We start from the raw sequence: 22,941 nt of genomic DNA, 5'->3' as shown, positions 1-22,941 counted from the left end.
TGCAAACTATTTTTCCTAATTGAAAGGTTAAAAAAATAAGACTTCCCAGCAATGAAACAAATTATAGGACCTACTCACTATTTCCAGTTATATTTTTATACTTTTTAATGGTAAACCTCTCAGTGTGACTCAAGTTTTTTTTTTAACTTAACATCACAGTTTACATGATTGTGAAAGACATGTTCCTCTTTTACAATTACAAAACCAAAGCAATCTGCCAAAAAATAATGTAATATTTCAAGAGTCTTGTAGCGTATAGCATTAGATCCTTCAAAGAATTGCTTTGTAACTGGGTTATTTTGGAGAGTACTACATACTATCTTGGTCTTGTAATAAGAAGAAATCCTTGCTCAAAAAATTTATTTTAAATATTGTCTTTCATTTTTTTTAAATTTTTTTTTTAACGTTTATTTATTTTTGAGACAGAGAGAGACAGAGCATGAACGGGGGAGGGTCAGAGAGAGAGGGAGACACAGAATCGGAAGCAGGCTCCAGGCTCTGAGCCGTCAGCACAGAGCCAGACGTGGGGCTCGAACTCACGGACCGTGAGATCATGACCTGAGCCGAAGTCAGACGCTTAACCGACCAAGCCACCCAGGCGCCCCTAAATATTGTCTTTCAGGTCGATGATCTATCTAGATCGCACCCATAGCCTTAGGAAACTGCCAGAAACCCCGAAGAAAATAACAGGCTTCCCAACATTAATCTCTGTTGCTCGTGGGCAGACAGTAACACGCTTTGCTGCCTTCGCGGGGGCACCCCGTGCTTGTGCTTGGAAGTTTGCTCTTCCTTCTGTAGTTGACTCCGAAAATGACAAGCAGAACCACACAGGGCAAAAGCCTGAGTCACAGAGTCACATGGTGAGTCCACAGGGCACCATGACTGGTTATCCGATCCCCTCACCCTGTGGTTGAGTTTCCAGAATTCGCGTAAGAGTCATAACCCTGGTGCCAATCATTGCTCCCAAACCGTGGAATGATAACCGAGGCCAACTGTCAATATCTTTGAACCTCAGATCATGTCATTTCTCTCTCTGGCACTTTCTAGTGAAAAATCTAACCCGTACATCTGGCTGCTTAAACTCAGAGCTTGTGCTCAAGTGGCCTGCACCCGCAGCTGAATGGCACTCACTTTAAGGAGATGGGTCTAGACAATTCCATTCTTTGCCAAAGTGTATTTTAGCACAAAGCAAAGATCTCCCCTCTTACTTCACCCAGTATTAGCAGGAGAATGCCTTTGAGAGGTGACATATATCCATTATTCTTGTTTGAAGTCTGAAGTAAATGTTTTTGAAAATTTCCCTAAGGAAACTTGTTCAGTCACTTACATGTATGTAGGTAACAGGTCTTGAAAACGAAAACGTATATTTTTTTCCCCTCTAGGGTTCTAGCTTTATATGATTCTTATTATGATCAAATCAGTTTTAGAGAATCCTCATAAATGAAAAATTCATCATGCCTGTTGTTGGAAATCCTATTATTTTCAGCTTTCTACTTAGATTATTTTTGAATAGCAATTCAGTTCGAAATCAAAACAGATATACCTCAGGATGTACACACAATATGTACAGTGAAATATGGTAGAAAGTATGCCCTTATTGAACAAAAATTAAAATACACACCCCACACAAAAGTCTGATTCTGCTTAGTAAAGCTTTTATGCCATCATCCGTGGTCATGTATTTCAAGATCGGGGGTGGGGGAGGGGAGGGTTGTTTTCGAATGTACTAAAGATTAAATAAATAGAAATGGATTCCCACATGAGGGACACAGCTACCATATGGAATCTTAAGATTCTTGGGTTCTAAGAACTCTCAGAGGTAATTTTGTTCATTTTTAACATCGATGTTTGACCTTCTACTCCCCCCCAACCCTAAGCACCAATCCTACCCCCCAAGTGGTTGTCTAGTTTCTACTGAACGCTTTCAGCGACTGGGAACCCAGTACCTTGAATAGCTAACTACTCATTTCCAAAATACTTTACTCATACTTCCTTAAATTCTGCCCCCAAACATTAACACAATTCTTGTATCCCACATTTTAAAAAGTTTAAGAATTACTGCAATTGACGATTTTTCTGCTCGGTAGGAAAACATGGAGACTAAAAACCAACTTTTATTACCTCTTAAAAATATGACTAGTTAGCACGTATTGGATATTTACAACGCGCGGGCTCCAGGCCCTTTGCAGGTAGCCGTTTACGTAATACTTGTAACAGCCCCTTGAAGATTTCACTATTATTCTCATCTCACACTTGTAGAAACTGAGGCACAAATGGATTAAATACATTGTTGAAGGTTAGACAGCTAACAAGGGGTAGAAACGGGATTCAACCCCAGACACTGAGCCCACAACGTGTTGTCTTAACTACTGCACTATATAGATACTGCAGCAAAGGTGGTGAGTATCCCATTCTGTGATGCCCTGATTTTAGGGGTGGGGGGGCCACCCTCTCTGGATTAGGAAGCCTCACAAAGCCAGTTTGTTCAACGGGCTTAGACATTTTTGAGAAATTTCCCCCAACTACCTTCCCGTTTCCTTTCGTCTGGAAGACCGCGCAGTAGGAACGCTGCGCCCAGCTTTAGCGATGCAGAAGGAAAAAAGGCCAGAAGCAAGCTCAGTGCTCTCCCTGACTCCCCTTCTGTGATACTTTACCATGAATACAAGGGTTTCACCTCTTTGAGTCTTGGCTCTGCCACTTTTCCATTGATCCTCGTCGGGACAAGTTACTCAACATTTTCTGAGACGTGGGTTTTTCATTTGTTTGTTTGGTTTCCAGGGTGAATCCGCAGGGCTTTTACTCCATTAGCCCATCTCCAACTTCTCAGCTAGAAATAGGGTCCACCAAATCAGTGGTTTTTTGCCGTGTTCCTCAGGTAATTTACATATGTATTTGATTCATCAGTTAAAGAATTGCCCATGTGTTTATTCGTATCGGATTTGGTTGTGGGTTTAGTCATTTAAAATCTAAGCCTAACGTTTGGGTTCACACGATGATCTTAGGTCCTTTTTTAGAAAATGGATTCTGGGGCGCCTGGGTGGCTCAGTCGGTTGAGCATCTGACTTCAACTCAGGTCGTGATCTCGTGGTTCATGGGTTCGAGCCTCGCATTGGGCTCTGTGCTGACAGCTCGGAGCCTGGGGCCTGCTTCGGGTTCTGTGTCCCCCTCTCTCTCTGTTCCTCCCGTGCTCTCTCTCTCTCTCAAAAATGAATAAAGATTAAACAAAAAAAGAAAAAAAAAAGAAAATGGATTTTGAGTACATTAGTTAAGGCAGACTCAATTTGGGAAAGAACAGTTATTTCAACAGAATATTCTTAAAGGGATCAATAATTGTTTTATTAACTTCACGTATTATTCATGTTTATAAAATCTTGGGTTTCTGAAACACAATTGAAATACTGGTGTTCCTACCACATATCTGAGGACACGAGAAAGCCATCTGTCTTGTGATGAGATATAGATGTCTTATATGCCTTTCAAATTAATTTTTGTATTTTATTTCTAGTTCGAATCCTTTTGCAACTTCCTTTCAGAAAATTGTCTACAGAGAGTATGAACCATATTTTCAGAAAGAAAAACCACGATCCAAAATTTCAGGTAAGCCCGAAGTATACTATTTAATTTTGAAGATAAACCTCTACGAATAATTTGATATTCATATATATATGTAAACCATCTATTTAGGACCATCTTTGTAGAAATGCGTGCTTTTGTTGTTTTTAACCAGTTCAGGCTACAGAATGTGTGGGTCCAAGTGCAAAGAGAAAATGTGGGGCCCCTGGTTCATGTTTTTGAGAATTTCAAGGCAGGGGGCCCTTCTTGCCCATGAGGTGCCATGGCCAGGAAGCTGGCTGTTTTTGACATTGATCAAAAAGCTCGACAAAACTTTGAAGTGTTTGAACTTTTAAGTTTATTCACGCATTGAACAGACTACTGTTGAGCACCCACTATGGGCTGGGCATTGAAGCAGGCGGTAGTGGACAAGACAGAACCTTACCTTGTCTTTCTTACCCTTGAGTGTGGATGAACCTTAACAAATAATCCGGTGCCTCTGTCTGGGTCCCTAGACTCACTCAAAGGAACCATATATGGCTGATTCTTTTGCATCGGTTTTCCCATCTCTTCTCCTGTTTTATTTATAGTGTGAGATGTACAACAGCTGTCAGTTTCGAAGAGAAATCTCTCCTTTTCCCTCCTCTCTTCTTTAATCAAGGCAAGTGGGTTGAGTGGGTTTTTGGGATCTTGAATATGGTACGATATTCCGCAGGAATGATAGAGGCCGTTAAGAGAGAACTTCCTCCAGCCGGGCCCCCTGGTCAATAATTCCCTCAACCTCCCACACTAACCAACTGAAGAGGGTCAACTTTCCCAAACTCCTCCTTCTGTCTCTCCGTGCAAACCGTTCTGTCCTGCCTCCTCTGACCGCCCTTTACCTTCAGTCTTCCCTTGGCTGGAGCCTACCCTTCAGTCACAAATCAACAGTTTTGGAGTTTTACAAACAAGAATACAGTGTCTTAAAATACCTAAGGGCTCAGGGGAAGCATCCAGTGGAAAAGGGGAGGATAACAATATCTGAGAAGAATAATTGCTGGAACCAGATTCAGAAGAAACAGGAAGTGAGGGGATTCAAAGCTTGGGCCGAATTAGCTGGAGATAGATGAGATACCACCTTCACGGGGGCTGGCGAGGCAACAGACGATAAGGTTACTAATAAAATTAAGTTTGTAGTTGAGGGCAGAAAGCTCAAGGATCTCCCGTCCTCTGTCACAGAGTCTATTCACTTTCATAGCTCTGGCTCCACGCTTTGTATGTACGACAGATACTTCAGAACTATTTAATTAAAATTAATTGTAGGTGGGTGAGGGGAAAATGAGCTGGGAAACATATTCATTAGGCCTGGAGAGAAGAAGAACTGGGCAGGTGTTTAGAGCCTTGCCTTGTGTGGCTTTTGCCAAGTGACTGAATTGAATCTCTGGTCTGTGTAAGCCACCATGCTGAGTGATGGAAAGGCCAGTGCCAGCCTGGAGACTCTCTTTTAGCCACGAAGGAGTCATTGATAGGTTTTGGAGAGGAGAGTGCTATGATCAAAATCCTTTGAGATGATTAACTTTTGTGGACATTTCCTGATTCAACCTCATTAATTAGAGGTAGACCTTAATCAGGGCGCCTGGGTGACTCGGTACTTTAAGCGTCCAACTCTTGATTTGAGCTCAGGTCTTGATCTCACGGTTCGTGGGATCGAGCCCAGAGTGGGGTTTTGTGCTGACAGCGTGGAGCTTAGGATTCTCTCTCTCCCTCTCTCTCTGCCCCTCCCCCATCTAAAACTAAATAAATAAACAAACTTAAAAATAAAAGTAGACCTGATCATTAATTTATGTGTAAGCCCTGTGCGCTTACAACATCACCCCTCTGTCCACCCCTGTATTTCTCATTACGCATTTGTTTTATGTGAATTCTGAGGCATTTTAACACCCGTTTTAAAAGGAGCTCCTTCCTGAACTCCCCACGTCACTTAACGATGAACCCCTGAAGGGCAAAGGTAGTATTTTATTCACTGGATCTCTACAGTAGCTGATAGAGTGGGGCAAATTTGGGGTAAAGGAAAAGCCTGAGAAGCTCTGGGTTTAAACACTACCATTGACTATGTGACCTGCCCCATCCCGCAGCCTGGTCCTGTGTCATTGGTACCTTTTCCCTGTTTCCTCCTCCACCCATCTGGCGGGTACGATTCTAGCCGAACCTGGAGCCAGTCATGAGCCACTTCTGCAGCGTGAGCCCAGAAGTCATTCGAATTGCGGGTGGGGGCTAGGCTGTAGGACCAGAGGTCTGAAGGTGCCTGGCCAGCGAGGTTTGAGGACCCGCGGACAGGTGGAGGGGCCAGTCTCATTTTCGGGAATCCTGTCTGGGGCTTGAAAATGGTTCGTTTTGACTCCGAATTTTTTCCAGGAGGATTAAGAAATGTTTGCTCCTGAAGGGGCTTTAAAATAACCCCACGACGGGCTTTCCTGTTTTCTGTAGTGCGCTGTTCACCTTGAGAGCAGGAGGCTGGGTTAGCTGGCTTCAGAGCCAGCTAATAGTTTTCAAGTCCAAAACCATTTGGTACATGCTGTGCTACCTTCTTGGGACCACAAGATAGGCGGCTCCTTCCCCCCACCTCACTGTCGGCCACTGAGGAGAGGGTGGGATGGGTCTCGGGCCATCTGGCCGACGGAGGAGCTGAACGGCGGCTCAGACAACGTCCAGGCCTGTGTTTGCCCACGTGCGGGAAGGTATTTGGGGTGCACTTACAAACACATCGCTTTGTTTTGCCTTAATTCCGAAGAAACCGAAAGGGAAGCAAATAAACATTCCACATCACTCACTGCAGCAAGAGGTCTTATTAGGTTAAATAACTTAGAAGACTTATCCTGGGCACCGGGCATTTGCAGCCCCATGATGCCAACAGACAAATCGCCAGGGCGAGGCGCCCATGGCAACGAAACCGGTGCACGCTGTGACACCATAGCCCTCTTGTGGGCTCCGGGGCATCCCAGCGGGTGGGAATAGCCAGTGGGGGCTTCTGTCGGCAGCTAGGACGGAGGGCAGCAGCCAGAAGACAGAGGTCAGCCAGTGGAGCCAGATGTGGTCAGGAGTCAGAAATGGTGTAGACACTGGAACCATTTCAGGAAAGGGGGGCTTCTGAACCCGCTCTGTGCGAGGTGGGAGAGAAAGGTTCAAGAGTCCGGAGATTTGAGTTCTCGCCCCAGCAGTGCCACCCAGTGACTGACCTTGAGCAAGCCACCCTCCCTGCCCCCATGTCCTGGGCTTTGTCACTGTCTCCAAAACGAGGATTGAACGACGTGACCTCACTGGCCCTGTGCAGAGCTAACACAAAAACAAACAAAAAGCTTCAGGCACATGATCAGCATAAAGCCTAGCACCGGGAGCTCAGCGAAAGGAATAAGAAAACTGGGTCCTGGGGCAGCTGGGTGGCTCAGTCCGTTAAGCTCCCAAGTTTGGCTCCAGTCACGATCGCGTGGTTCATGGGTCCGAGCCCCGCATTGGGCTCCCTGCTGTCAGAGCAGAGCCCGCTTCACATCCTGCCCCTCCTCTGCTCGTTCTCTGTCTCTCTGTCTCTCTCTCAAAAATAAATGAACTTAAAAAAAAAGAAAACTGTGGGTAAAAAGATAGGAGCAGAGAAAGGTAGGGCCTCTGTCTCAGAAGTCCCATTTTCTCTTTGCCAATAGGTAGGCATCCTATCTTTCAACATCCATTGAAACATCCTTTCGACATCCATTATCATTTCGACATCCTTATCTTCATCATTCCCAAGGGGCAGAACCCCTTCGGCCATATAAGGTAGCGTATTCTCAGGTCCCAGTAGTTAAGATGGGGACACCTCAGGGAGGGCCTTCATTCTGCCTACCACGCCCACCAAACAAAACCTTCCCACAGTGGCCTCCCTTTCAGAGAATGACACCTTCCTGCACCCAGCTGCCCAGCCAGAGTGTCACCGACCATCCACAGCAACTTGGACCCCTCACCGTCCACCCATATCCCATCCATTGAGGCCTGGCAGTCTGGTCTCCTAAGAGCTCTCTAGCATGTTCTTATCACCTCCACTACTGTAACTTTACGGTAACTCACCGACATCACCCCCCTGGAGCCTTCTATCTGCTCTCTCAACATCCACTCTGGATTCTCCTCGGCTCATCCTCCACCAACGCAGCCAGAGATTTAAAACCCCAAATCTGGTCCACGTCTCACTTCTGCTAAAAACTCTCTAATGGCTTTCAGATACTCTTAGAGGAAAACTCTGAATGGCCCAGAAGGCCCTACCTGACAGGGCCTCTGACTATGCCTTCAGCCTCACTTTCTGTTCCTTTCTCTTGCCTGTTAAGCTTCACCTTCGCCATGGCCATCTGTCAGTTCTCCAAAGAGGCCAAGTTTTCTGGTGCCGCGGACCCTTTGCACGTGCTAATCCCACTTTGACTTCAGTTAAAACATCGCCTCCTCAAGGAAGTATTTCCCAACCCTGATCCCCTCCATGCATCCGAGATTGGACGAAATCCCTCTGTAAAATGCTCTTCAGGGTGTTCTGTACTTGGCTTTCATAATGCTTACCATAGTTTGTCATCAATTGTTGGTGGGACTATTTGTTAAAATCTGGCTTTCCTACCTTTTTTGTAAGCTCTGTGAAGGCGCCTATTTTAGTCACCATTACAATGCTGACAGCTAGGACAGTGTGGGCACTCAATGAATATGTTTTGAGTGAATGAATACATATAGCATGGGGGTGGACTATTAAAAGGTGGTTAAAGGCTCAGTATGTAGAGTCTGATAGGTTAGCTGCCTCTAATTAGCTACATACTATTGGGCAAGATGTTGAAACTCTCTGAGGCTCAGTGTCCTCATCTGTAAAATGGGTATGTTAGTATCTCCTTGAAGATTTGCTCTGTGGTCACAGACTTCAACTGGCATTCATGGGCAGTGGTGATGATCATTATATTATCTCGATATTATATTGCTCTCCTGTGATTCCTAGTGGAGAGAAGCCAGCCCCACAGAGTTTACAGATGGCTTGGCAATGAGAGCGGTCAACTCTTGTCACTTGTCTGAAATAGGACTTCTGGTGACAGGTTCTCAAGATTTAAAGGACATCAGATTCAGTCAGGAGCACATGTTCTTCACAAAACCCCAGTGATTTCCCATTTCACTTAGGAGAAAATCCAGAGTCCTTACCATGCCCCCTAAGCCTCACATGACCCACCCCTCCCTCATCTGTTCTCACTCTGCCCTCACCATTTCTCTTACAGTTCTTTGGATCCAGCAAGCTCACTCTTGCCTCAGGGACTTTGAACTTGCCTCAGGGCCAGAGTACTGCATGATTTGCTCCCTCACTTCACTGAGGTCTCTGAGGTCTCCCACCTCAGGGAGATCTCATGGAGCCAGTCACCTTCCCTCAAACCACCTTGTGTAATTGAAAATGACCATCTTTCTTTTTCTTGACCAAAGACAAAGACAGTGATCTCCAAGAAATGACGGTGGGTCTGAATGGGGGGCGGACATGGTCAGAACTATTCCCCCTCTCTCTTGACTTGTTTTGGGCACAAGCCAAGCATTTCTGCCTTCCTGTTCTTACCTGCCTGCCATGTAGAGGCAATGAGCTGGTCAGCCTCAGGACCAGGAGGAACGACCGCCATTACTCATGGGGTTCATGCTTAGCAGCTCTGGCTTTGGTAGTCCTGAACACAGACCCATTATAAATCCTTGTTTCCATAGGACTTCTTGGGCCAACTTTGTATGCGGAAGTTGGAGATATCATGAAAGTTCACTTCAAGAATAAGGCAGACAAGCCCTTGAGCATCCACCCTCAAGGAATTAAATACAGTAAATTCTCAGAAGGTAAGAGGAATTTAATATCCCCCTGTCAGCGGAAAATGTACAACTCCAACAGCCGTGTCAAACATTGAAAAGCAGACTGGTAACCACATGTTAGAGAAATCTTTCCTTCAACTGGTAATTACGAAAGTTGTTGCCTTTGTAAATTTCAAAGAGGAAAATGAACGAGTGCTGGGGTCATCTGGACCTCAGGTTCTCACTAGGTTCTTGCTCTTATAGTTGGATGGACAAGCTACCTAATCTTCCTGAATTCCAGTATGTTCATCTGTAAAATGAGAATAGTAATACATGCACCTTGCAAAATGGTTTAAGGCAGGGAGGTCCACAGACTTTTCTGCGATGAGCCAGATGGCAAATACCGTTGGCTTTCGGATCTCTCTTGTAACTACTCAACAATACCTTTTTGCGCAAAAGCAGTCACAGACAACGTGTAAGCGAAGGAGTATGTCTGGGTCCCAGTAAAACTTTAATACAGAAACAGGCAGCTGGCTGGATTTAACCCATGAACTGTCGTTTGTCATTTGAAATCATGAGATAGGACTAGCCTGACAGAGGGCCAAGCTAACACAGAAAGCACACTTAATACGTGGTATTTTGTGGTGGTGCTTGTAGAAGTATGATTCAAATTTTGGACGTAGTGACGTGGTTAAGAACATACGCTTAGAAGGCAGACTTAGGTTCCCATTCCAGCTGTATCGCTTTTGACTCTATGGCCTTAACATCTCTGAACCTCAGTTTTATCATCTATAAAATGGGAATGGTTATACCAACGCCGTAAGGTTGCTTTGAGGATTAAGTGAGATCGTTTAGGTAGTGAACATGGTTCCTGAAACATGGGAAGCCCTCAATAAACGACAGTGATGATAAAGACAATGAGGGCAAAGATCACGAGGACGAAGGTGATAAAAGTGACTACATCAGACACACGATAGTAAGCACCTATTGTTGACATCATTCTAGTTATTTCCGTTATGCTGACGTTCAGACCACAATACTGGTATAAGCACCGATACAAGAAAATTGTGTCTATGTTGTAATAGATATTGGTATAATAACTGTTTTAAATAACTTCAGGCCCTTCGTGATTCACAAATCTTCTTCCTCCCCTGTGTTCCAGCCATCATACCTTTGAAGAGAGCAACTGAGGTGGAAAGTGGGTTGTAGCGCAGGTTCTAGAAGTAGACTGCCTGGTACAAATCCTGGCTCAGACACTTACTAGCTGTGTGACTTTTGAAAAGTTGCTTAGCATTTCTCTGCCTCATCTTTCTCATCTGTAAAATGAGAATAAGAATCATACCTGCCCCATATCGGTTTGTCGTCATGAAAGCCTTGAACAATGTCTAGCATATAGTAAACACTTGATAAACATTAGACATGATGGTAACATTGAGTCTTCAATCAACATGGATTCCAGTTATGTTATATCTCAGTGAAAAAGCTTTAAAATATGTTCAAATAACTCCATATTTGTCTGACAATTTATGGCTTACAAAGTGACTTTTACATTTATTATTTCATGCGTGAATTGATTCGTCAAACTCATTCCAGCTAAGGTATATATGACTGATAATAGGTCAATGAACTACCCTTCCCAGGACTATTTGCATTAGTGCTTGATCTTTGGATTAAGGAAAAACAATGAAGGATTAACTGTGAAATTTCAGGCATCTTAAAGAGCCAATTTGGCAAGACTCTGAGTGAGGTAGCATGCACCGGAGTCTCTCTTGTGTTCTTAAAATCATATGGCAGCGTAGCAAACAACCATTTAACCTACCTATGAGGCTTCCAGATGACTACATCAAGAATTCAGCAATGTAATGTGAGAGGGGAAAACCCCCAAAATGTCACATCCAGGTTCCATTTCAAATAGGGGAGGAGATAAGGTTTGTGGACTTTGTACTCCAGCCGGGCTGTTTGCACAGGGAGCAAACCTTGCACCCTTGCCCCCGTTTCTTTACTGTTTATTTGTTCCCACGCTCCGCCACAGCCAGTCCTTTATGAGCAACGATTTAAGATGCTCCCACCCCTTCCACTGGCCACCCGATTACTGCCACGAGTCTTCCAAATCTGAGAAAGGCAAATACAGATTGGTGGGGACTGTGGAATTTTTATTTTGGAAGTGAGATGCAAATCTAGTAAGTAGGTTGAGTGCCCTGCATGGCAAAAGACAAGCCTGTTCGTTTTAGTGTACCCTCCGTGTTAAAATAAAATATCCTCTTGCCCGACACTCACTCTGGCCCAGAGCCTTCCTCTATGGTTTGAAGTAATTTGGGGAGTATGGAAATCAACTAACTACATACTGACTCAGCTACATGAGAATCCAGATTCCTTTCTCGCAGAAGTAAGTACTGGAGAGATGGCTTGAGAGAGGACTCAAACCTTGCCCCTATGGCCGCCTCATCTAACCAGGGAATGACACCACCTTGACACTAATCCTACTTCTCTGGGAATTAATCCTTGAGCCCCACCAAGGATGTGGAGACCTACTCTCATTAGCTAGAAGGAAAAGATAGCCATGGAAAGAATGCTGGCTTTAGAACCAGGATGACCTGGTTTTAAATGTGGGCAATTTCTGGGTGCCTGGCTGGCTCAGTCGGTTGAGTGTCCAACTTTGGCTCAGGTCATGATCTCATGGTTCATGGGTTTGAGCCCCACACTGGGCTTTGTGCTGACACCATGGAGCCTGCTTCGGATTCTCTGTCTCGCTGTCTCTGTGCACCTCCACTGTGCTCTCTCTCTCCCTCTCTCCCCAAAATAAATAGACATTAAAAAATATTTAAATTTGGGCAATTTCCTTTACCCCTAACCCTTAGTTTTATATCTGTGAGATGAGCATAGCAGTTCCTCTCAATGAAGATTATTTCAGGGATTAGTTATAATATATGTAAAGTTCTTGGCACGTGTTTGACACACAAGGTCAGCCATTGTTGGTGTGGTTATGTCATGGCTTTTCACAGTGCAGGTGTTAAAGTTTGTTTCCAGAAGCTTAGATGAAGGAAGGCCTTGGCCTTGAATAGTGCTAATCATTTTATCTGCACTTGAATGAAATAAAACTCATAGATTTTAGATGTCAAAATGAACTAAAATTGCACAGAAAACCTCAGTTATCCGGAGCACAGAGAAGTCGTTTTGAATCATTACATTTTCCGGATGGTTTGGGGTTTATTTCTTTACGTGTCTAAGATCCTTAAAAAAATTTTTTTTAATGTTTATTTATTTTTGAGGGGGGGAGGGGCAGAGAGAGAGAGAGGGAGACACAGAATCCGAAGCCGGCTCCGGGCTCTGAGCCGTCAGCCCAGAGCCCGACGCGGGGCTTGAACTCACGAACTGCGAGATCATGACCTGAGCCAAAGTCAGATATCTAACTGACCGAGCCACCCAGGAGTCCCATAAGTACTTTTTTGAAATCACTTTGGGTATATGTTGTCCTTCCCCAGGCTCTCTTGAAACAGAGGATGAGAAGTAAAACTCTTATCTCTAAGCCATTCCTTCCAATCCACCGTGAGACTTTGCAAACACCCACAAATGTTAGAATTACGTGCAGTCTAAGTAAATGGGCTCTGAACGAAAGTCTGCGTTGTCGCCTATGGTGTTGCCTACAGGTAAAGATCCCGAGCTGTCACTCACGGGTTTTGTAACGTCTGTTTTCGTTGGCCAGAAGCCCTGTTGCTTTTCGAAATGTTTGGCTGTGCTTTCGTTAGGTTGGACATCTGAGTTCTGGCCGGGAAAGAGGCTACTTGGTGTGAAAGTCTCATCCTGGCCTCTCATCCATAAGCTGGCATCACCCGACATGAACGCCAGGTTGTCGTTGGCATTGCCGACCGCTTCTGGTTGTACCCCCCTCCCCAGGTGTGCCCGAGAGAGACCTCAGTCATACATAGGGCGGGATGAGTAACCCATTTGACAGGTCGCACAAGCCATGATTTGTAAAAATGCTCACAAGAACATTTCCTTTACACATGTATTTAAAAGGAGTGTGTGTGTGTGTGTGTGTGTGTGTGTGTGTGTGTAGAGAGAGAGAGAGAGAGAGAGAAAGAAAGAACTAGTGGGGGAGGGGCAGAGAACAAGGGAGAGAGAGAGAATCCCAAGCAGGCTCTGCACTGTCAGTGCAGAGCCCGATGCGGGACCCAAACTCATGAACTGTGAGATCGTGACTTGAACAGAAACCAAGAGTTGAACTCTTAACTGACTAAGCCACCCAGGCACCCTTGATAAGAGTACATTTTTAAGGCAGGAAATAAAATATCTTTAGCTGTACCAAATCATTTAAAAAGTTTCTATCGCTGAGAGTTTTGATTTGAGGTTAAAATTTCAGAGACTCTGTAGACTGCATGCCCTGAACTGTTTGTAATGATGCACCGTCGAGCAAATTTTGTTCTTCAGTAAGATTTTTGTAGCTGTTTTGGTCAATTAACTTTAAAAGTTTGTTTCAGAATGAATCTTAATATTATTCTTTTATTTGCTTTATATCCTCACTTGAATGTGTGAGTTGCGTTATGAGTATCAGATCACAAGATTACTTTTACAATATTCAGCTATCTGTTGGTAAGCCAACTCTGAATAAAGGAAGAAAGAAGAGGGGTGCCTGGGTGGCTCAGTTGGTTGGGTGTTCGACTTTGGCTCAGGTCATGATCTCATAGCTCGTGAGTTCGAGCCCCGTGTCGGGGTCTGTGCAGACAGCTCGGAGCCTGGAGTCTGCTTTGGATTCAGCATTTTTAAAAGAAAGAGAGGAAGGAAGGAAGGAAGGAAGGAAGGAAGGAAGGAAGGAAGGAAGGCATTTTCCACCAGAGGTTTGCATCTAGTGTTGCCAAATTCTCCATATGAAAACTTAGTCTTAGGGTTTTTCCAAAACATTCCAATACTTGACATAATGTAGGCAATGATATTTTTCCCTTTTCATCTGAGTATTTTGGCCTTATACAGATCCTTCTTTGGGTATATGGTAAATACCCAAACAACTGTAATGGCTGATACAACAATTCTCATAAGTCTCAGAAATGTGGACTCCCCTTCAAAAGAGACTTGCACATCCTGTGTTGTGGAACCAGGTTCCTTATAGAACGTCAGCATTCTAATTTGCCCATTACCTAAATTATAGCTTCTAAAGAAGGTTCTACGGGGTACCTGGCTGGCTCAGTTGGTTAAGTGTCTGACTTCAGCTCAGGTCATGGTCTTGCCGTCCATGGGTTCAGGCCCCTCGTGGGGCTCTGTGCTGACAGCTCGGAGCCTGGAGCCTGCTTCAGTTTCTGTGTCTCCCTCTCTCTCTGCCCCTCCCCTGCTGGTGCTCTGTTTCTGTCTCTCTCTTAAATAAATAAACATGAAAAAAATTTTCAAAGAAAGAAGATTCTGAATCTTCAGATGCACACTGAAGCATTTGCTAAGTTTATTAAATGGAGAGGAAAAGAGCTGTTCTAAAAATAAATAAGTAACAAGGGAGGATCTCAAGAATGAGCACCCTATTGGGTGACCAAAACAGGTCTTCTCGGACCTTTACTTTCCCAAAGCTTGTACGCAGCATTTTACATTTGAAAAAAAAAAATACCAAGGGCCTTTGGCAAATAATTGGTTCATCGTGACAAGAGTAAACAAATTGCAATGCTGACTATGAACTGAGCTGGCAGTGAACAGACTTAAGTAAATATAAAACAAAGGACTACCCTTGTGTAAAGAATTTATTCTCGCAAGAAGCTGAAGAAGGACTTTTTGTGCTCTAGCACAATAGTCCTTCCTGTCCATTTCTCCCCTCTTCTGTTAAGAGATTAGGCTTTTATTTTGATGACAAAGTCAAAATCAGATTCATCAAAAAATGCATTTCATAAATGTTTCCTTTAAGTAGCTGTTTATACTTCGTACCTCATATTAGGTAGGTTGTGAAATCAAAGATACACCATGCCTGGTTTATTTTAGGCTAAAGGTAAAATAAAATACTTGGAAGTGAAAAGAACAAAAACCACAATAAAATCATGCCCCAATTATCTCATTATCTCAGTCCTCAGTGTAATTGGAGAAGCTATGCCCATGTACAACTTTGTTTACTATTTATTTTAAGATGCTCATAATTCATCTTTTAAGTAGTATAGCAAACTTAATTAAAGCCATTCATTCAATTATTTGAAATGTATCTTACATGTAACTTCATATTCCTATTCCTTTCACAAGAATATGAAGTTCTCGATGATTTGCTTTGGTCACTAGACAGACACTTAAAAATCATCGTTGGTTCAAATAAAGCAGGATACAAAACCGTGACCATTTAAAAATAAATTTGATATCATTAGAGAATCAGTCTCATTGCCATATCTAGTATGTGTTAAAGCCTTTTAGGTGATTCTTAGATATTTATATTGTTTGATTGTAATTACAGATGCACAATGTGAACACTGTGGCTTCTCCACTGAAGTGGCCCTAGAAGAAATCTAGAGGTGAAACCCACCACAGCCGAGACACCAGCATGTACCCTACTGGGCTGTGGGTAGACTTCGGGTCTTACCTCTTTATATTTGCGTCCAGGAACCTAGCACAGAGCCTCCCCCATGCTCTGAAATTTACTAATTTTGTTGGTGATTGTGATCAACAGCCCAGTCTTATTACCAGTTTTTACCACTTTAGAGTAGATACGTCACCACCTCTAATCTTTCTCACATGTGTTAAGGTGAACACTTAAGATACAGCTAATCGGAGGTAAAACACAAAGGAAAGAGGCTGTATCCATTGCAACGTGGCTGAGAACGAAAAAGCCAACATCATGAAGTGTAGTGCTGTAGCATTGGTTAGGCGCCAGGCATTTTACATACAGTTTTTAGTTCTCATAACCCACCAAAGATGATAATATTATTACTAGAGAAAGGATTATATTGTTATGAGTGGGAAACGTGAGGCCCAAAGGCAGGTCAAGAAACTCCCAAAGTCACCCAGTCAATAAGTGATACAGTCAAGAAATTTCAATTCTGGCCTCAAAACTCATGTACTTTCTTTCACAATTTATCATCAATTATATAATCTCACAAATACTTAATTAAAAATTATGATGAATATTATATGTATTTATGAATATTTTTAGAAATATAAATATATATTCCATTTATATATCATATACACTTCATATGATATATATGTATGTATATATATATGTATATGTGTATATATATATATATACATATATATATATATATATATATATATATATATATATATATATACCAGAGATCAGGGAATGAGTAAACTGACATTTAGACTGATGTCTGAAGGTTGAGCATGCATTTATCCAGAGAGAGAGAGATGATGAACTTTAATAGTTATCTCTCACCCTACAAAGAATATCACATTTGTCCTCTTGAGAGCTTATGAAGGCAATAGAAAGAATGCCACTTTCTACTATAGGAATTTCCTGTGATGTTTTTTAACAGCTGGGACAGTGGAAGCATCATGTCTAGAAACATAAATTGGCTTCTTCTGAGGCCAAGAGGCATGAAGCATTGATTAAGGGCCCTCAGGCTTGATTCCCGATAGTTCTAGTCACTAACTTGCCATGCCAGTTCCAGTCAATAGACAAGGTTTGATCTGAGAGGGCAACTCTCCTTATCAGACCTGTTTGTTCTTTTCTACCGAAGCTATTTTGTAACTTTCCAGAGATAATACTTCCTGTTTATTAGCAGAGACTTCTCATAAACTCTTTTTTTTTTCTTTTTGATTAGACTGAAATAATAGTACTACTCTCAGGAAATTATTCAAGCTTTTAACATTTCTCAACTCCTAATAATTTTAATATTCAGATCCTTTTTATCATCAGAGTGAAAGTTCAGCCTAGAGTAAATATTGCTTATCGGCGTCAAACTATCTTTGAGGAGAAGAAAAGATACAACAGAATGCCACGTTAAGCTTTTCACTAGCACGAGGGTCACAATTCAGATGCCTATAGAAGTCAGGAGGCTAATTCAATGAAAAAAAAATGTGTCCTTTAGGGACTGGGGATCACAGAGCCACTGCCCCATCTAAAGGGGGTAACCAGGTATCAGGTCAGGCAAATTCCTGGATACAGGAATTTGGTTCAGTGTCGTGAAATGTCCATGCTTTAGTTGTTGCTGTTGTTTAAGAGAAGAGAGCAATCCAGATTCTTATATGATATCTACATAGTGTTAATGTTGGCATTTAATTTGCTTTAATGCCATGCAATCCTAACAAAACACCTGTGAGCTAAGACTCGATAGCTTTGGTTCTAGCCCACAGGACCTTATATCTTGAGTTCCATAAACACTCAGTGAGCACCTTCTCCACGCCAGGCACTGTGAAAGGCACCAGATGTGCTAACACAAATACAATCCAGCAGCTGCCTTTGAGTTGCTTACATTCCGGTGACCGAATATGCATGATACAATTAGTTGTTATCTAGTCGGAGAAAATGAAATTAATCATGCAATGCCACACACATTTAATTATAAATTATAATGAGTGAAGTAAAAGAAAAAATCTGTAACACAATTAGAGATCAGGAGTAAGCTTACATCTAAAGGATGAGCACGCATTTGTCAAAAGGAAGAAAGAGAAGAACACTCGAGGCAGAGGGAGTAGTATCTGCAAAGACCCTGAGGTAGGATGGAAAGGCTTGTTTGGGGAACTAAAAGGCAGCCCAAGAGAGTGATATGTAGTAAGCAAGGGGGAAAGTCACACACGATGAGAATGGAGAGAGAAGTAGGGGTAGGTCATACAGGGACTTGCGGTCCACGTTAAGAATTTTGTGAAAGTAGAAGCTATTATCAGGATTTCAAGCAAGAACATGGCAAAGTAAGATCTGGAGTTTTGAGGGATCATTCTGGATACAGGTTGGGAAATGGATTGGGAGGGTACTCTTATGCCAGAATCCCAGTTAATAGGCTAATTCTGGAGTCGATAGCTTTAGCCTGGGGTGATGGCAGTAAAGATACAGAGAAGAGTGCAAACTTGGGATGTATTTTGGAGGCAGTAGGTTGCTGTGGGAGTACAAAATGCACACAGCTTAGAGGTATGGAGGAGATCACCCTGGATAGGTAGACTGGGAAAACTCACGAATGACATCAGCCGCCATAGTAACACACTTGGACTTTTCCCTATGAGTAAGACAACACTTAAAAGGTTTCCAGAATGAGTGAACGCAGTTGGATTTGTGTTGCGTGAACAGTAACTTGATTCAGTTTCCTGTCTTTAGTGAAGACTTTGAGGTCCAGCTGTGACTGGTTTTCTTTACTGTGTGCCACCAGCTGAATCCCCAGCATTAAACTGTCAGCTTCTGAGAGCGTTAAAATCCATCTTTGTTTCCCATCTGTAAGACTGATATCATGACTATAATATTATCTCAAGTTTGGTTCTTTTCTCTCCCATGCATATAAAGATGATGCTCTGCCCTATGGAGATACGTAAGTAAATCTAGATACGCCGACTCAACTTTTCTATATTATGGCTTCTATGCTCAGAACCTTATGTTGTACAGTAATGCATGTTGCTGCTGTGCCTGAATGCCTCACTGATGATGGATGCATGTGCCTATTCCCCACTCCCATCTGGGGAGCCCCAAAATATGCCGATGCCTTGCAAGCTCACATGAGTGTTTGTGAGTAGAATAGATTTTCCTGATGATGGGCAGTTAAACAAGGGTAGCCGACATGGCTGCAATGTAAAATATTCTATGTAGAAATTTAACATCTCAAACTTGGGCTTTTGGAAAAGAGCTATCAGATTTACCCTTTTGTTTACCAACTAGACAGGCAGACAAAATGTATGAAACAGCAGTTTTCAGGCATCGAACAACAGACAACACAAGAGAATCCTCCATGAGAGAAGAATAACAAATGAAGTGGGCCCTACGAGTATTCAAGCTCCCTGCCTTGAGTGAGTTTCCAGAGCATAGCACAGAGAAGATGAACGGTCTCATGGTGAGCTCAACAGTCTCTTGGAGTTAAGGAAACGGAGACTTTTGGTAGGCCAAAGTGTCTGGAACTTGTGATTTATAGGGCAGAATCCTGAAGAGGGTGGTATAGACACAAAGAAAGAGTTCTTGAGAATCTACACAACGATCCTGTCAAGTCTTCAACTAAATACTGATCTGCACGTGCACGTGAGGAAAGTATTGAAGGTAAGGAAAATACCACCAGACAGAAACAGCCAGAACACTCCCTGGACCACACACATAAACATAGTTTATGTCCCCATCATCAAAAGTGGAAAGACCGCCTAATTAATGGGCACTGGGGAGAGTAGAATCATCAGAAGGCACAGGAGTTGGGTAACATTAGTCTAGGCTGCAGACTGCTCTGGAGGTGACAAGCATAAAACTCAATATTAGTTACAGGAATGCAATAAAATCCAGCAACCAACATGTGAAACTCACAAGGTTAATAAAAACTAACGAGCATTAAAAGAAGCAGGAAAAATACGACCCATAACCAAAAAATACTTAATCAAAAGAAACAGATCCAGAGAGAAAAGAAATAATAGAACTTGCAGGCAAAGACATTAAGACAGGCTATCATAAATATTCTCCATATGCTCCAGAGCATGATGAGAAGAGTGACAGAAGGTATGAAAACACGTAAGTGGAAACTTTACAGACGAATACAAGAGCCGAAATGGGAAGTACACAGATTAACAGCACTGTAGAAGAAAATATTAGAAAATATTATATATAGCAATAAAAACTATCCAAATGAACCATGAAGACAGAAAAGACTGAACAAAATGAACAGAGTATCACTAAGCTATGGGACAATATCAAGAGACATCACATATATGTAATTGGAATCCTAGAATGGGGAGAAACAGAAGAAATATTTAAAGAAATAGTGGATAAAAAATTCCCAAATGTGATGAAACTATAAGCTTACAAAGGCCTGACAAAACCAAGAAGAAGAAGCATGAAGAAAACCACTCCAAAGCACATCATAATCAAGTTGCTAAAGACCTGTGATAAACAGAAAATGTTGGTTGGTCCAATGGTAGTGGGTTATCAAGCTTATTAACATTAGTGTCACTGAAGTTGGTATACAACCCCCCACTAATAAATTTGACTAGCTTTGAAAAAGAATGAGAGAAAATGTTACAAGCACTGAAAAAAACAAAACCCCAGAAACAAAAATAAGAATGACAGTAGACATCATTAGAAACAATGCAAGCCAGAAGACAATTAGAGATATCTTTAAAGTACTGGTGTGGGGTAGGAGAGGGCCATTTGTCCACTTAGTATTCCATACCAAGCAAAAATACTCTTTTAAAACAAACAAAATAAAGACTGTCTTAGGCACGGAAAGAAGAAATAATTTCTCACTAGCAGACCAGAAAAACATGGTAAAGAAAGTCTTTTAATCAGAAAAAAATCATGTTAAAAGGATATTTGGATCCACAAGAAGCAATAAAAAGCTCCAGAAATGGGCAAATATAGAGAAAATTCTTCCTCATTTTGAATCTCTTGAAAAGATCATCAATTACCTAAACTTTAAAGCAAAAATAATAACAATTTATTGTGGGGTATATTATAAATGCAGAAGTAAAATTTATGTACAATACAAAATAGCACAGAGGCTGGGAGGGAGGAAATGAAAATATACTATTGCAAATTACTTTTATTTTAACAAAAGCATTAATTTTATTTATATTTTTTAATTCATTTATTTTTTAGTTTACATCCAAGTTAGTTAGCATATAGTGCAACAATGATTTCAGGAGTAGATTCCTCCTTAATGCCCCTTACCCATTTAGCCCAACCCCCTCCTACAACCCCTCCAGTAACCCTATTTGTTTTCCATATTTAAAAATCTATTATGTTTTGTGCCCCTCCTTGTTTTTATATTATTTTTGTTTCCCTTCCCTTGTGTTCATCTGTTTTGTATCTTAAAGTCCTCATATGAGTGAAGTCATATGATATGTGTCTTCCTCTGACTAATTTCGCGTAGCATAATACCCTCTAGTTCCATCCATGTAGTTGCAAATGGCAAGATTTTGTTCTTTTTGATTGCCAAGTAATACTCCGTTATATATATATATATATATATATATATATATATATATATATACACACACACACACACACACACACACATATATATATATATACACATACACACACACACACACACACACACACACACACACACATATACACATACATACATGCCACATCTTCTTTATCCATTCATCCATCGATGGACATTTGGGCGCTTTCCATACTTTGGCTATTGTTGATAGTGCTGCTCTACACATTGGGGTGCATGTGCCCCTTGAAAACAGCACACCTGTATCCCTTGGATAAATACCTAGTAGTGCAATTGATGGCTTGTAGGGTGGTTCTATTTTTAATTTTTTGAGGAACCTCCATACTGTTTTCCAGAGTGGCTGCACCAGTTTGCATTCCCACCAGCAGTGCAAAAGGGTTCCTCTTTCTCCACATCCTTGGCAACATCTGTTGTTGCCTGAGTTGTTAATATTAGCCATTCTGACAGGTGTAAGGGGGTATCTCATGGTGGTTTTGATTTGTATTTCCCTGATGATGAGTGATGTTGAACATTTTTTCATGTGTCGGTTGGCCATCTGGATGTCTTCTTTGGAGAAGTGTATATTCATGTCTTTTGCCCATTTCTTCACTGGATTATTTGTTTTTTGGGTGTTGAGTTCTTTATAGCTTTTGGATACTAACCCTTTATCTGATATGTCATTTGCAAATATCTTCTCCCATTCTATCGGTTGCCTTTTAGTCTTGCTGATTGTTTCCTTTGCTGTGCAGAAGCTTTTTATTTTGATGACGTCTCATTAGTTCATTTTTGTTTTTGTTTCCCTTGCCTCCAGAGATGTATTGAGTAGGAAGTTGCTGTGGCCAAGGTTTTGCAAAGAGGTTTTTGCCTGCTTTCTACTCGAGGATTTGATGGCTTCCTGTCTTATGTTTAGGTCTTTCATCCATTTTGAGTTTATTTTTGTGTGTGGTATAAGAAAGTGGTCCAGGATAATTTTTCTGCGTGTTGCTGTCAAGTTTTCCCAGCACCACTTGCTGAAGAGACTGTCTTTATTGCACTGGATATTCTTTCCTGCTTTGCCCAAGATTAGTTGGTCATACATTTGTGGGTCCATTTCTGTGTTCTCTATCCTATTCCATTGATCTGAGTGTCTGTTCTTGTGCCAGTACCATACTGTCTTGATGATTACAGCTTTGTAATACAGCTGTAAGTCTGGGATTGGGATGCCTCCAACGTATGGTTTTCTTTTTCAACATTGCTTTGGCTATTCGGGGTATTTTCTGGTTCCATACAAATTTTTGGATTATTTGTTCTAGCTCTGTGAAGAATGCTGGTGTTCTTTTGAGAGGTATTGCATTGAATATGTAGATTGCTTTGGGTAGTATTGACATTTTAACAATATTTGTTCTTCCCATCCAGGAGCATGGAATAATTTTCCATGTTTTTGTGTCTTCTTCCATTTCTTTGATAAGCTTTATATAGTTTTCAGCATATAGATTTTTCATCTCTTTGCTTAGATTTATTCCTAGGTATTTTATGGTTTGTGTTGCAATTGTAAATGGAATCGATTCCTTGATTTCTCTTTCTG

At 41.9% G+C, this 22,941-nt stretch overlaps 1 protein-coding gene across 1 annotated transcript in view; it reads left to right on the top strand.

The window, feature by feature from the left end:
* F5 (coagulation factor V) overlaps positions 1 to 22,941 on the top strand; it is a 76,654-nt gene that overhangs the window by 995 nt on the left and 52,718 nt on the right. Inside the window, exons 2-3 of the mRNA XM_078441172.2 lie at positions 3,506 to 3,597; positions 9,262 to 9,384. Coding sequence (XP_078297298.2) covers positions 3,506 to 3,597; positions 9,262 to 9,384 — 215 coding nt within the window. The remainder of the gene's footprint in view (positions 1 to 3,505; positions 3,598 to 9,261; positions 9,385 to 22,941) is intronic.

Source organism: Panthera onca, chromosome F1, assembly GCF_046562875.1.
Source record: "Panthera onca isolate mPanOnc1 chromosome F1, mPanOnc1 haplotype 2, whole genome shotgun sequence".
NCBI lineage: Eukaryota > Metazoa > Chordata > Mammalia > Carnivora > Felidae > Panthera > Panthera onca.
The sequence above is the reverse complement of the archived record's forward strand: the minus strand, read 5'-3'. Positions and strand labels throughout refer to the sequence as shown.